The sequence below is a fragment of the Manacus candei genome, unplaced genomic scaffold (assembly GCF_025592945.1).
Source record: "Manacus candei isolate 608988 ecotype Guabito, Panama unplaced genomic scaffold, ASM2559294v1 h1tg000077l, whole genome shotgun sequence".
Taxonomy (NCBI): domain Eukaryota; kingdom Metazoa; phylum Chordata; class Aves; order Passeriformes; family Pipridae; genus Manacus; species Manacus candei.
The window spans coordinates 7727167-7740811 of record NW_026138125.1 but is presented as its reverse complement, the minus strand read 5'-3'; the positions used below and the strand labels follow the sequence as shown (position 1 = coordinate 7740811).

General features: G+C 54.0%; 2 protein-coding genes and 1 long non-coding RNA gene across 3 annotated transcripts in view; 1 reads left to right on the top strand and 2 right to left on the bottom strand.

Moving 5' to 3' along the window:
* The window catches only part of KCNJ3 (potassium inwardly rectifying channel subfamily J member 3), a 41736-nt gene extending 36483 nt beyond the window's left edge, over positions 1-5253 (bottom strand). The window contains exon 1 of the mRNA XM_051810196.1: positions 4534-5253. Within this exon, the coding sequence (XP_051666156.1) occupies positions 4534-5211 (678 nt within the window). The 5' untranslated portion in view covers positions 5212-5253. The remainder of the gene's footprint in view (positions 1-4533) is intronic.
* Positions 5254-9227: 3974 nt separating this feature from the next.
* On the top strand, positions 9228-9902 carry LOC127481216 (uncharacterized). The gene is made up of 3 exons (XR_007908150.1): positions 9228-9321; positions 9506-9678; positions 9803-9902. It is a non-coding gene; the product is annotated as an uncharacterized LOC127481216 (long non-coding RNA).
* A 3245-nt stretch (positions 9903-13147) lies between these two features.
* GALNT13 (polypeptide N-acetylgalactosaminyltransferase 13) overlaps positions 13148-13645 on the bottom strand; it is a 61543-nt gene continuing 61045 nt past the window's right edge. The window contains 1 exon segment of the mRNA XM_051810176.1: positions 13148-13309. Within this exon segment, the coding sequence (XP_051666136.1) occupies positions 13169-13309 (141 nt within the window). The 3' untranslated portion in view covers positions 13148-13168.

The following is a 13645-nucleotide window of genomic DNA, read 5'->3' as shown; positions in this document are numbered from 1 at the left end:
GTGCTGTGGGTGACACTGTGACACTGGGGACACCCAGAACTGTCACCCAGCACTGCCCCTGGATCTCTAGGAATGTCCAAGGCCAGGCTGGACAGGGATTGGAACAGCCTGGGATAGGGGAAGGTGTCCCTGCCCGTGGCAGGGGGTGGGACGGGATGAGCTTTAAGGTCCCTTCCCACCCAAACCATTCCATGATTCCATGATCTCAACAGGTGAAACAGTGATGGAAAAGGAGAGTTAAAGACAATGTGGGGCTTGAGGGACTCAGCACAGTCCAGGGAAATGGGATGAGCTCCAGAGGGGGGAAGGAAATCCCAGAACCACCGATTCCTGCAGGCTGGAAAAGCCTCCAAGAGCATCAGGTCCAACCATCCCCCGGCACTGCCCCTGTCCCCAAGTGCCACATCCCCAGGGATTTTACATCCCTCCAGGAATGGGGACTGCCCCCCTGCCCTGGGCAGCTATTCCAGTGCCTGACCACCCTTTCCATGGACAAATCTCTCCTAATATCCAATCCAACCCCAGATCAGATTCCCAGGGCACCACCCCTGCCCCCTCATCCTGGAGCTTGTGGGATTCCCAGGGAATCCAGCACATCCATCCCAAACCCTCCTGGGTGGCACTGCAGGGAAATCAGGTGTTCCATGAGCCAGCTGGGATGTCACACACTCCAAGTCCCACTCTGCTCCCAGGGATTTGAGATGGAGTTAGGAAGTTAAAATACAGATAAATCAAGTATTATTTTTACACCTCCCCTGAATCCCAGGAAATATCCGCCCCCAGCCAGGCTGGAAGAATTCCTAAAGGGACTATTGAGCTATTCAAGCCCATAATTTGTCCAAGAAATGACCTTGAGTGACTCGTTTGCCCCAAGAAACGAGGGAGGAAAGCTTAGGAATTCTGAAGGTCATTTGAGTTCTTTACAATCCTAAAAATCTGTTACAAAATCAATAATTTACAATTAATATTACAGCAAACAAGGCTTTGCACTGATTTGTCACTGTTGAGGCTTTGGGTTTGGTTTCTCTCTGGTGTGGTTGGAGCTCACCAGGAAAAACAAAGAAACATTAAACAGAGTGTACTGGGATTTCCAATTCCACACGGTTTTGCAAGGAAAAGAACCTTTTAGGGGGAAAAAATAGCATTTCAGAAGGATATCTGTGAGCACCCAGGTGTGCAACACTGGCACAGGTGAGATGGGAACCAAGATGGGAACACTGAGCCAGGAATTCCCCCCCATCCCTGTTTCCTGCCAGCTGGGAACAGTGTCCAGGCCTGGCAGTACCTGGGAAGAGGGGCTGGATTGTTCTCCCTTCTGCAATCCTTGGGGGTTTTATTTTGTTTCCTTCCCCCCTGCTTTTTGTTCCTTCTATTTGCCTTTCGTTTCCTGTTTTTTTCTCCCATTTTTTCCTGTCTATTTTCCCTTTTTTCCCCCCTTTTTTATTTTTCCTTTTATTTTCTCTTTTTTATTTTCCCTTTTAATTTTTTCCTTCCCCATTTTCCCTTTCTATTTTCCCTTTATTATTTTCCTTTTTTCTTTGTATTTTCCCCTTTTTCCCTCTCTCACCTTTTTCCTTATTTCCCTTTTCCCCTTCTATTTTCTTTTTTTCCTTATTTCCCTTTTCCCCTTCTATTTTCCTTTTTTCTTTTCATGTTCCTTTTATTTTTCCTTTCTCTTTTTATTTTCCTCTCTTTTATTTTTTTCCCTTTCTCCCTTTTGTTTTCCCTTTCCCCCCATTTTCCTTATTTTCCTTTTTTCCTTTTATTTATTTCCTTTTTTGTTCCTTTTCTGTTTTTCCCTTTTTCCCCCCAGGAAGGCTGGCCAAGCACTGCTTCCCCCCTCCCAGCCAAGGAAAGCTCCATGCATGGACATTTTATAGGGAATATGCAGAGCCAGCTCCACCTGTATCCCTGGAAAAGCCACATTTTACCCTTTATTCCCTTCTCCCTCCCCTTTCCCAGCTGCTCCCACACCCAGAGTTGATTCCTCTGAACCTGCTCATTCACATTTCAAACCCAGGGAATTTTTTTGGAGCCACACTAAGTTTTAAGCTCCAACTTTTAAAATTCCTCCTGAGGCACTTCAAGACACACGAAAAAAGGGCCATTTTCAAATCTTATAATGGACATGACTCGTTTTTGCTCTTTATTATCTTTAAATATATTTTGAAAAGCTTTAAAGCTCTTAAAGAGCTTTAATAGTTCTATCACATATATAATATTATATATCAAGTGGCTCTCTATATAAGAGTTAAACTATATTTAGGGAGAGCCCCTCAGCTCGGCAGCAAAGGGCACTGCTGGATGCTCCTTATTATATTTATATATTATATAAATGCATATTTACACATCACTATTAAATATTGTTAAATATATGGAGTAAAACACATCAATATTATTAAATATAGAGTAAAGGTATGTTTTTATGTTATATAAATAAATGATATTATGCTGCAATGTTATTTTCTATATATTTATACATCTTTGATGTGATATTTCACAGTGTTAAAGCCATCACAGGGCTGTTTTGGGGGTTCTTTAGGAACCTTTGGGCACAGGATTTAGGGGCTCTGGGGGGGTTCTGCAACCCCCAGCCCTGACATCCTGACTGCCAAATCCCACTGGAAACATGGATTTGGGGCAAAACAGGGCAACTTCAGGAGCCCCCGCTGGGGGATGAGCTTCTGCTGCCAGGGCAGAGGGGAGAGAGGTGGGGGGATTCAAGGGGGATCACCCCGGGCAAGGGGACCCTGCCCAGCTCTGCATGGCACCCACACCCCGGGGAGAGCACCCACACCCCGGGGAGAGCACCCACATCCCGGGGAGAGCACCCACATCCCGGGGAGAGCACCCAAATCCCGGGGAGAGCACCCACACCCCGGGGAGAGCACCCACATCCCAGAGAGAGCACCCACACCCCGGGGAGAGCACCCACACCCCAGAGAGAGCACCCACACCCCGGGGAGAGCACCCACATCCCGGGGAGAGAACCCACACCCCGGGGAGAGCACCCACACCCCGGGGAGAGCACCCACACCCCGGGGAGAGCACCCACAGCCCGGGGAGAGCACCCACACCCCGGGGAGAGCACCCACACCCCGGGGAGAGCACCCACATCCCGGGAGAGCACCCACACCCCGGGGAGAGCACCCACACCCCAGAGAGAGCACCCACACCCCGGGGAGAGCACCCACAGCCCGGGAGAGCACCCACACCCCCAGGGAGAGCACCCACACCCCGGAAGAGCACCCACAATCCCTGCCCAGCATCCATCAGATGGCAGGACACCCACCGCGAGGGCAGGGCACCCACATTCCCTGCAAAGCACCCCAGATTCCCTTCCCAGCACCCACCCCGAGGGCAGGATACCCACATTCCCTGCAGGACACCCACCCCAAGGGCAGAGCATCCATCCGAGGGCAGGGTACCGACATTCCCTTCCCAGCACCCATCCCGAGGGCAGGGCGCCCGTATCCCTGCCAGGACACCCACATTCCCTGCCCAGCACCCATCCTGAGTGCGGGACACCCATCCCCAGGGCAGGGCACCCATCCCCTGCCCAGCACCCACCTGAGGGCCGGGGCACCCCGCGGGATGCTCTGCCTGCGGCAAACGTCACCCGAGCCGGCCCCTTCCACCCCCTCCATCCTGCCGCCCTCTCCCCTATGGATCAGATGGATCCGCGGCCCCTGGAGCGACGCTCAAACAAACACTCGATTTTTCCAGGGCCACTGGCAGGGTTTTCCACGCCTAACCCCGGCACTGAGCTTCCCACGGAGTTCGCGCTCCGCACAAACAAAAGTTCCGCCTGGCTGGGCTCGGGGTTGCCCAAAAGCTCAGGATTACGCCCGGAAGGCAGAGAGCTTTCTCCTCACCGGCTCGCCCAGGAATTTGAGCTACAAAGGATTTACTTGTCAGGGAAACGGAGTGTTTTATAGGAATCTATAAATATGCATTTAAATCCTGTGCTGAAGAGCTGAATTATCTCCAAGGAAGTTGAGACTCCCGGTGGCTCAGCCCGCAGCCTGAGGCTCTCGGAGGTGGTCCCTGCTTCCAGGATGGGAAGGCTGGGATAGCAGCAGAAGGACCCAAAAATGATCTAAGATCATCTCGTTCCAAATCTTGGCCCTGGGCAGGGCCACCTTCCACTAGACCAGGTTGCTCCAAACCCAGGGACAAGGGGGCAGCCCTGGCAGGAGGGAGGGATGGCACAGCTCTGGGACACGGAGGGGGTGGTGGGATGGGGTGGTGGGATGTCCCCAAGGGACCAGTAGTGGGTCCACAGGGCCACAGCTCTTTCACAGAATCATTAAGGCTGGAAAAGCCCTCTAAGACCATCGAGTCCAACCATCCCCCAGCACTGCCAAAGCCACCGCTGACCCCTGTCCCCAAGTGCCGCATCTGCACGGCTTGGAAATCCCTCCAGGGACGGGGACTCCAGCTGGGACTCCCTGGGCAGGACAACCCTTCCCATGAAGGAATTTTCCCTAATACCCAACCCTTCCTTTTCCCCCCCGGGGCCGCGTCCCTCACCTTGAGCAGCTTGCAGCGGATCTGCGCCGAGACCATGTGGCTGTTGCGGAGGTTTCCCACGCGGAACATGAGGGTGAGCTTCCCGTCCCGCATGGAGATGGCGGCGTGCTCGCTGAACATCAGCGTCTCGGCCCTCTTCTTGGGCTGGGACATCTTGATGAACATGCAGCCGATGAGGAAGGCGTCCACGATGGAGCCCAGGATGGACTGGAAGAGGAAGAGGATGATGCCCTCGGGGCACTTGTCGGTGATGTAGCGGTAGCCGTAGCCGATGGTGGCCTCGGTCTCGATGAAGAAGAGGAAGGCGGAGGGGAAGTTGTACACGTTGGCCACGCAGGGGGTGTAGCTGTCGTCGTGCGCCTTGTTGAGGTCGCCCCGCATGTAGGCGATGACCCACCACATGGAGGCCATGAAGAGCCAGGCCACCGTGTAGGTGAGGATGAAGATGAAGAGGTTCCAGCGCCACTTGAGGTCCACGAGGGTGGTGAAGAGGTCGGACAGGTAGCGGCTGGTCTCGCCGCCCAGGTTGCCGTGCTGGACGTTGCAGCGGCCGTTCTTGTCCACGAAGCGCTGGCGCTTCCCGCGGGGGGCGGCCCTGGGGGGCGGCAGCCCCGCTCCGCTGGCCGAGGTGCTCACCACCTGGTAGTCGTCCCCCAGCTTGCGCCGCAGCGCCGACATGCTCCGCGCCCCCCGCAAAGCCCCGCCGAGCCCCCGCAGCCCGGCCCGGCCCCGCGGAGCCTCCGCTCGGCGCCGCCGCCGCCGCCGCCACCCACGCGGAGCCGCCGGCAGCGGCCGCGGCAGCGGCACCGCCCCGGGCCCGCAGCGACCGCCCCTCCCGCACCGCCCCCCGGTACCGCTCACCCTGCACTGCCCTCCGCACCGCCCCTGGCACTGCCCACCCTGCACCGCCCCTCCCGCACCGCCCCCCGGGTACCGCTCACCCCGCACCGCCCCTCCCGCACCGCCCCTCGGGTACCGCTCACCCTGCACTGCCCACCGCACCGCCCCGGGCCCGCAGCGACCGCCCCTCCCGCACCGCCCCTCGGGTACTGCCCAGCCCGCACCGCCCCTCGGGTACAGCTCACCCCGCACCGCCCCTCCCGCACCGCCCCTCGGGTACAGCTCACCCCGCACCGCCCCTCCCGCACCGCCCCTCGGGTACTGCCCACCCTGCACTGCCCTCCGCACCGCCCCGGGCCCGCAGCGACCGCCCCTCCCGCACCGCCCCTCGGGTACCGCTCACCCTGCACTGCCCCGCGATCCGCCCCCCGCACCTCACCGCCCCTCCCGCACCGCCTCCTGGGCACTGCCCACCCTGCACTGCCCGCCGTGCACTGCCCCTCGATCCGCCCCGCACACCGCCCCCCGCACACCGCCCCCCGCGCAACACCGCCCGTGTGACGCCCCTCGCGATGCTCCGCACACCGCCCCTCGCACCGCCCGCACCCGCAACGCACCGCCCCCCGCGCACTGCCCCTCGAACCGCCCCGCTATCCCCCACCCCGCACAACGCCCCCCGTGATGCCCCACACACCACACCCCCCGCACCACTGCCCCTCCTTCCCCATCCCGCAGAACCGGCTGGGAGGGTGCCAGGGGTGAGAGGAGATCAGGCACCCCCACTCCTTCCTGCTATTTTATTATTTTATTTTATTTTAATTTTATTTTTTTTTTTTTTTTTTTTTTTTTTTTTTTTTTTTTTTTATTATTCATTTCCCGCTCACGGGCATTCCACGGGGTCACGGGAACCAGCATCAAAGGGGTTAAAATTGGTGGCTTTAGGGGTGGTGAGGGACTGGCACATTCCCATCCCACTCCCTGCCATGGGCAGGGACACCTTCCACCAGCCCAGGTTGCTCCAAGCTCCATCCAACCTGGCCTTGGACACTTCCAGGGATCCAGGGGCAGCCACAGCTTCTCTGGGCAGCCTGAGCCAGGGCCTCCCCACCCTCCCAGCAAGGAATTCCTTCCCAATATCCCATCTATCTAAGAAGTCCATGAAAATGATGCAGTCAGAAAGTCCCACAGGGTGGATATTTGCAAACCAAAGCGGAGCAGAAGCAGGTCCAGGACTGTGTCATCACCCCTGTGCTTGGCACACGAGTGCCAGTGGGACACTGGGGCCAGTCCTTGTATCCATCATTCAAAAGAGAAGGGCACGAGCAGGATTTTGGAGAGCAGCCCAAGATGAGAACAAGCAAACAGCAGCAAGATCCTTCCACGCAGCACAGCCACAAAGCTCAGCCCCGGCTGGGACTGGTGGGCAGTGGAAAATCAGTCCAAAAATTCCGATAAATACTCATGGAATCACGGAGCCGTTTGGGCCGAAGGGACCTGGCGATGCTCCGAAGGGTCACACTGATCCCAGGGCCCTTCACCCCTCACCTGCTCCTCCTCCTGCTGCTCCAGGGCCGCTGCCCACCCGTGCCACCCTCGACCATGTGCCAAGGGGTGCGCAGGGAAAATGGGGATTGTCGGCTTTCACTTGTGCAATAAACCCAAGCACACCTCGTTTTCTCACCATTATCCCTTCACCTTCCTCAGAGTTGGTTTCTGAGGATTTTTCCTGCCACTGCATTTCTGCTTCACGCTATTTTTTAATTTTGTTGGAGAATGAATTCAGTTTTCCCAAGATGAGTCTCACTTTGCTGTTTTCTATTCCCATCCAATCTCTCGTATTCCCTACCTCACTTTCCTCGCTGCAACACGAAAGTAACCATGTCTGTTACTTTTCCCACTCAATTCAAAGAAATTCCAGGTGGAATTCATCCCAAACTCTGGGTAAGCAGCTATAGAACCCTCTTGGCTCAGAGGCCATCCAACCTCGCCAGCTTCCACTCTCCTTTTTCTTCCCAGTCTTTCTCCTCCCTCCATCCCTCCGGATTTCCCAGAGGCCTCTCTTGACCCTTTCCCATCTCCAGGCTGGAGTTGGGCAAAGAATTCATATTATTCATCTCATTGTGGTTGCAGAGCAACAACAGTCCAAGGGGAGCCATTCCCTGCTAATTAGTGACATTAAAATCAACACTGTAATTGCTTTCGGGGAGACAAGCACATTCCCAGTGTCCATGTTCTGCGGTGAGGTGAGGGAATAACGGGAGTGGAAAGGGAAATGATGGACATGAGAAAATGTCCTTTGCCATGGGAAGGCTCTTGGTGACAGGAACACGCTGCCCCAGAAGGCCCTGGGGGAGCTCTGTCCCCCCAGCCAGAAGCCCCGGAGCCAGGGAAGCCCCTGCTCATCCCATTGCTCCGGAGCCTCAGGACAAAGTGGGAACACCCAGGAATTCACTGTGCCTTCACCTCTAAGTCCTGCTGATGGCCCTGACCCTGTTCCTCCGTGCTGCTTCTCAGCCAACCCAGCTCTCCTCAGGGTGAGGAAGGAAGAGCCCAGAACAGTCTTTCCCCACCCAAACCACGAGCTGATGGATCTTCTCCTCAGGAATTAGCTGTGCCATTGACTCCAGGAGTCCTTCCCCCGGGGTGGGAGGAGGGGATGGTGCCCGGCAGAGCAAGGGAAGGGCTGATTTGGATGCAAAGCCACCCAGGAAACCCATGTGGGGATTTCCAATTCAGATGCATGTGGAGATGCTGAATGTTCCTGGGATGCAGAACAGAAAATTCCACTGTGAATCATCAAATTAGTTCAGGAGCAAACGGACCCCAAAGGCAGACACGGGGCTGAGGAACCACCTTCTGCATCCTGAGCAGCTCCCTGGGACACCTCAGGGTGACCATGGATGGGCTGGGCTCAGGTGGGACATCAGGAGGAATTTCTCATGGAAAGGGTGGTCAGGCCTTGGCAGGGGCTGCCCAGGGAGGTTTGGAGTGCCCAGCCCTGGAGGTGTCCCAGGAAGGCCTGGCCGTGGCACTCAGTGCTCTGGGCTGGGGGACAAGGTGGGGAATGATCACAGGGGGGATCCATGGGCTGGGAGGGCTTTTCCACCCTCAGTGATTCTGGGATTCTGACATTTTCCTGTCCCCTGGCCCTGGCTCTGGCAGGGAGCAGCAATGGTTGTGTCAGAGGCCAGCAGGAATTCCACAACCATGGAAGGCAGACACTCCTGGCTGGCAAATGGATAATGCAGGAGCCCGGGGCAGCAGCAGAGCTGGGGCAGCCTTTGCTGGAGCCCCTGGAGAATCCTCAAATCATGGAATCATTTGGGTTGGAAAAGCCTTCCAAGACCATCGAGTCCAACCATCCCCCAGCACTGCCAAGGCCACCACTGACCATGTCCCCCAGTGCCAGAGGTGTCCCACAGCTCTCCCAGCCAGCCCCCAGCATGGCCCACGTTCATGTCTCATATCCAGTACCCCCTCTTACCCACTTTTAATATGAAAAATACCCTAAAAATTTGTCTCGACCCATATGGTAAAAATATCACTCAAAATAGCCTTAATCAAAAGAGCACTTTTCCCAGCATGTTTTTCCCCATCCAGGGTGTTTTCCTGCACTTTTGCAGTTTAGAAGAGACATGCCAAGGCTCTCCCCAGCCTCCTCCAGGCCCAGGGCACAGTTATCCCATGGAAGAGCCCCTGGGTGCCCCAAATTGACACCCATTGATCTCCTGCAGCCCCCGGGTTTGCGTCAGCACCGGGAACAGACGCTGTGGGATCGATCCCTGTTCCCTGCTCTGCTCTGTGAGGTCACAGCAACCAACCTCCTCAGGGGGAAATAAGGTCAGTAATGGGTTCAATAAGAATCAGCACAGAATCCCAGACTGGTTTGGCACAGGTTGCCCAGAGAAGCTGTGGCTGCCCCTGGATCCCTGGAATGTCCAAGGCCAGGTTGGAGCAACCTGGGCTGGTGGAAGGTGTCCCTGCCCATGGCAGAGGGTGGCACTGGATGGGCTTTAAGGTCCCTTCCAACCCAAACCAGTCTGGTTTGGTCCTTGTCCTCAGTCGCTCTCCTGGAGCCCCTTTAGGCCCTGCCAGGGGCTCTCAGCTCTCCCTGGATCCTTCTCTTCTCCAGGTGAGCCCCCCCAGCTCTCCCAGCCTGGCTCCAGAGTAGGGGGGCTCCAGCCCTGGGAGCATCTCTGTGGCCTCCTCTGGATTCTCTCCAGCAGCTCCACATCCTTCCTGTGCTTTTGAGCTCACAAATCCAAACCTCCAGGACGTACCTGACTTCATTCCTGAACATTCCAGGTGAGGTTTCCCACCCAGGACACAGAAGTTGGTGTTTGCTTCCATTTAAACTCCCCTGGGCAATTGTTACCTCTGGAGGTATTTTGCCCGTTTCCATTTATTCCCTGCAATTCCCTAATTTCAGCACCTGGAAGCTTTTCCAGGCTTCATCTGATCCAGTACGTGAGAGGAAGCAGGAGGAGCTGATGAGAAATAAAATGATCAAACTGATTATTTACGACCTGAATTAACAGAGACAGTCCCCAGACACGTGTCATCCAGTCCCACTGCTTGGAGGCTGCCTGGATATGGATTTTAGGGCAGATCCTGCCATTTTCCTTTGCAAAAACCTCCCAGTTTGAAGAGGGAGTTGGAGTGGGTGGTCGTGGCACCGGTGCCAGGATTTTCCTGACCTCCGGTGATGCCTCATGGAGCTTAACCAGGGATTGGCTTCCTAAATCCCTTAAACAGACCTCAAAACTAGACATAAACCCAGTTTTTAAGGGAAATGAGCTGTGGGTTGTTTCCCTTCTGCAATTTAACTCCACCATCAGTCCTAATCAGAAACACTTCTGAGAAATCCCAAAAAAAAGGAAAATACCTCTGTGTCTGCATTCATCGCTTATAAATGGATTATTTTATGATCCATATAAATGATTCTCATCCCTAATTAACCAGCTCAGCAGTTAATTGCATCTTTGTGCAGAACAGTTCAATAATCAATGCAGAAAGTTGGGAGTCGGGTGTGACCTGATGTTTGGGATCCACTGCAGCACAACCACACCAACACCTGCTCCTGCAAAGACAACCTGAAACAGGGAAATCTTGATAAAAAAGAGTCAATTTGGGGGTTTTCTCTGTATTTTTATGAGCCAGGATACTCCTCTGGATGAGGGAATCTCATTAAATGAGGTATTAATTAGTCCTTTTTTGATTGAGTTGATCAAAGTGCACTGCAGCAGCGGAGGAGGATGAATTATAAAACTACATATAAATACATAAACTATATACATAAAGTCATAAAATTATAACATTTATCAAACTCTAAACCCTAAAAAATAGTTATTAAAAATCTTTAGAATTTGTTAGATATATGATTACATATACGTGTATATATAATTATATACATAATTTGTTATAATTACCATTTCTTATACACAGATAAAGGGCACATCATTTTCTCTCACAACACTTACCTCTGTCACTTTTTGTACCAAAAAGGCTTAATTTTGTCCAGCAATTAAGAGTAAAATCTGAAATAATTCACACTTACATATCAATATTTGGGCTAAAGGTTCTCAGAAATCACTTCCACTTCAGTGAGGACACGAACTGGTCTCTCCCTCTTGGTCTCCTGAGGATTAATTTTCATTTATGTTTATAAATCCTTTAAGATGTTCTGGAAAACTGAGCTTTAACCTCCACCTGGGGACAGCTGAAGCTCCTGTGCTGACTTGCCATGTCCTGTCCCCTCTCAGCCCTCACTCCCAACAGCTCTGCTGCCCCATTTCCACCCCTCAACGTGGAAATAAAGCCCTAAAAATGCAGTTATTGGGTGGAAGTTTGAGGGGTTTTAGCAGATAACCCCCTTACCAGATAAAAGTAATCTAGAAAAAGATGAGTGCACCCAAAGAAAACTAAACCAGCAGGTTTTAATTCTACAAAACTGTATAAATATTGAGCTGTACAGCACAGGGGGGCAGGAAGCAAAATAATCTCTCTTAGGACATTTACAGTGTGTTGTCCATTAGCCACAATATACTGGTTTAAATTTGATCACTTTATAATAAAATTTACCTTCACAGCAATCCTGAGGAGAAAAATACTCTTTTCTCCTTGTTTTTGGGGTTTCCCCCAAGCCCAAAGCCCTGGGGAAGAAGATGAACTAATAATTTATTTGTCTTTTTCTGTGTAGAAATGACTATTTAAATTGGATCACGGGGCTTTCATGCTCTTTCTGTGGAGCAGAACAACAGCCTGCCCCTTTCTCGGTGCTTTTAAGCCACATTCTCTACTTTTGTGGGGATTTGGAGACAAGGACTGGATGAGTTTGACCCTACTTGGAGCAGGGAGGCTGAAGAGGAGCCTTCAATCCCAGTTATTCCATGACACTCCAGTTCCATGCAGGCACAGTCATCACTTTCCCAATTAACACCCTCCTGCTTTCCATTGAATGATGCTTATCAAGAAAATATGAGCTATAAATTTATATTACATCCATATCTGACACAATTAATCCAGACCAACCAGAGCATTATACAGAAAATACTGTCCTTTTTAATGACCCAGTGCATTTACAGACCTTTGGAGGAACTGGGAGTGAAATCCTGGGAAACATTTCACCCCTTCCCCGTGCTGGGATCAGGCTGCCCTGGGATTTCAGTCTCTTGAGCCCTCTGAGCAATAAGAAGCCAGACTATTGCCAAAAACCCAGCCTGGAGTGCAACAGATGGATTTTGGGTGGTCACCAAAGGAAATGTCCCTGGTATAGATGGGAAATGTCACCTGTATGGGCAGGACCTGTCCCCACACCCCACCAGGGACCATCAGGAATGACCACACCAACAAAGGGGCTGAGCCACAGAATCACCAGGACACAGAAATCAGCCTCTGGCACGGCTCTGGAAGCAGAACTGGGAGCGGATCCAGCTCCGTGCAGGGGATCCAGGGCTGAAGCTCTGCCTGGACAGGGGTACACTACTGGGGGAGGGCAGCCAGGGCTGGGGGCTCTCCAGGCTCTGCTGGGCCCAGAGGGGCAGTTTTGGTCCCTCCATCTGCTCCCTGCAGCCCCTGGTCCAGCCCCAGCCCGTTCCATTCCTATGGAGAGGACAGTTCCATTCCCATGGAGAGGACAGCTCCATTCCCATGGAGAGGACAGCTCCAGTCCCATGGAAAGGACAGTTCCATTCCCATGGAGAGGACAGTTCCCTCAGTGCTGGTCTGAAGGACCACACGTGTCCCTCCTTCCTCTCCACATTCCCGTGTCTTCTGTTGTCACCTCCTTTTTTAAGTGCAGCCTTGGCCCAGTCTTCCAAACACCAGATCCCATTTTTTCCCAGCACAAACCACGAGGCTTTGGCTCTGCCTGGTGCCTTTTTCTGCTCAGTTTGGTGCTGTCAGATCCCAGTGGCCATGAGAGATCAGCAAACATCCTCCAGGCCTCGCCAGGGGAGCCCAGCACCATCACCCCCAGCTCGGGACACACCGGCCAGGGTGGCTCCCAGTGCCAACTGGTGTCACAAGGCCTTTTACACTGGGCCACCTCCCTGTGGGGGTGTGTGACACACAGCAACACCTCTCTGCTGCAGGCTGGTGTCTCTGGAACCATCTCTGAGCACGTTTGTGCGGCCCCAGCACGTGCTTTATCCTTCGCAGGCTTGGAGGAGCTTCTCGGAGCAGCCAAAGAGAGAGACCTGCAGCGCCGAGGCTCTGCTGGGGTTGGGAGAGGGCTGGGCTCTGCAGGAGGAGGGCAGGAGGAGGAGGAGGAGGAGGAGGAGATGCCATGCCCAGCTCAGGGCCCCAGGGTCATGTTGCGCAGCAGCCACTGCTGGGAGCGGCCGGCCCCGCACTCCCGCATGGTGGGCACCAGCCTGTCCTCCTCCGACGGCTCTGCCAGGCACTGGTTGCTGTTCACGTGCCTCAGGGTGAGCTTCTGCAAGGGAGGAGACACAGGGAATTACTGCTGGGAATCGTAAAGGCATCGGGGGGTTTATTTCAGCCCCATTTGAGTCGCTGCACCGGCCGCGGGATCCTTGGGGAGCTCCAGGACAGCTCCAGCACACTGCTGCCACTCACCTCCTCACAGAGAGCCAGGACACCCTGCCCCCTGTGCTGCACCAGCCAGGGAAAACGGGACAGGGAAGGGCAAAAGAAGTGCCAGAAAATACTATTCCAAAGCAACAGCACTTCGGATGAAGGAGTTGAGTCTCCAGCGACACGGAAACATTTCAGAGCAGAGCTCTGCCAGTGCAGAAGTTACTGCTGGGGG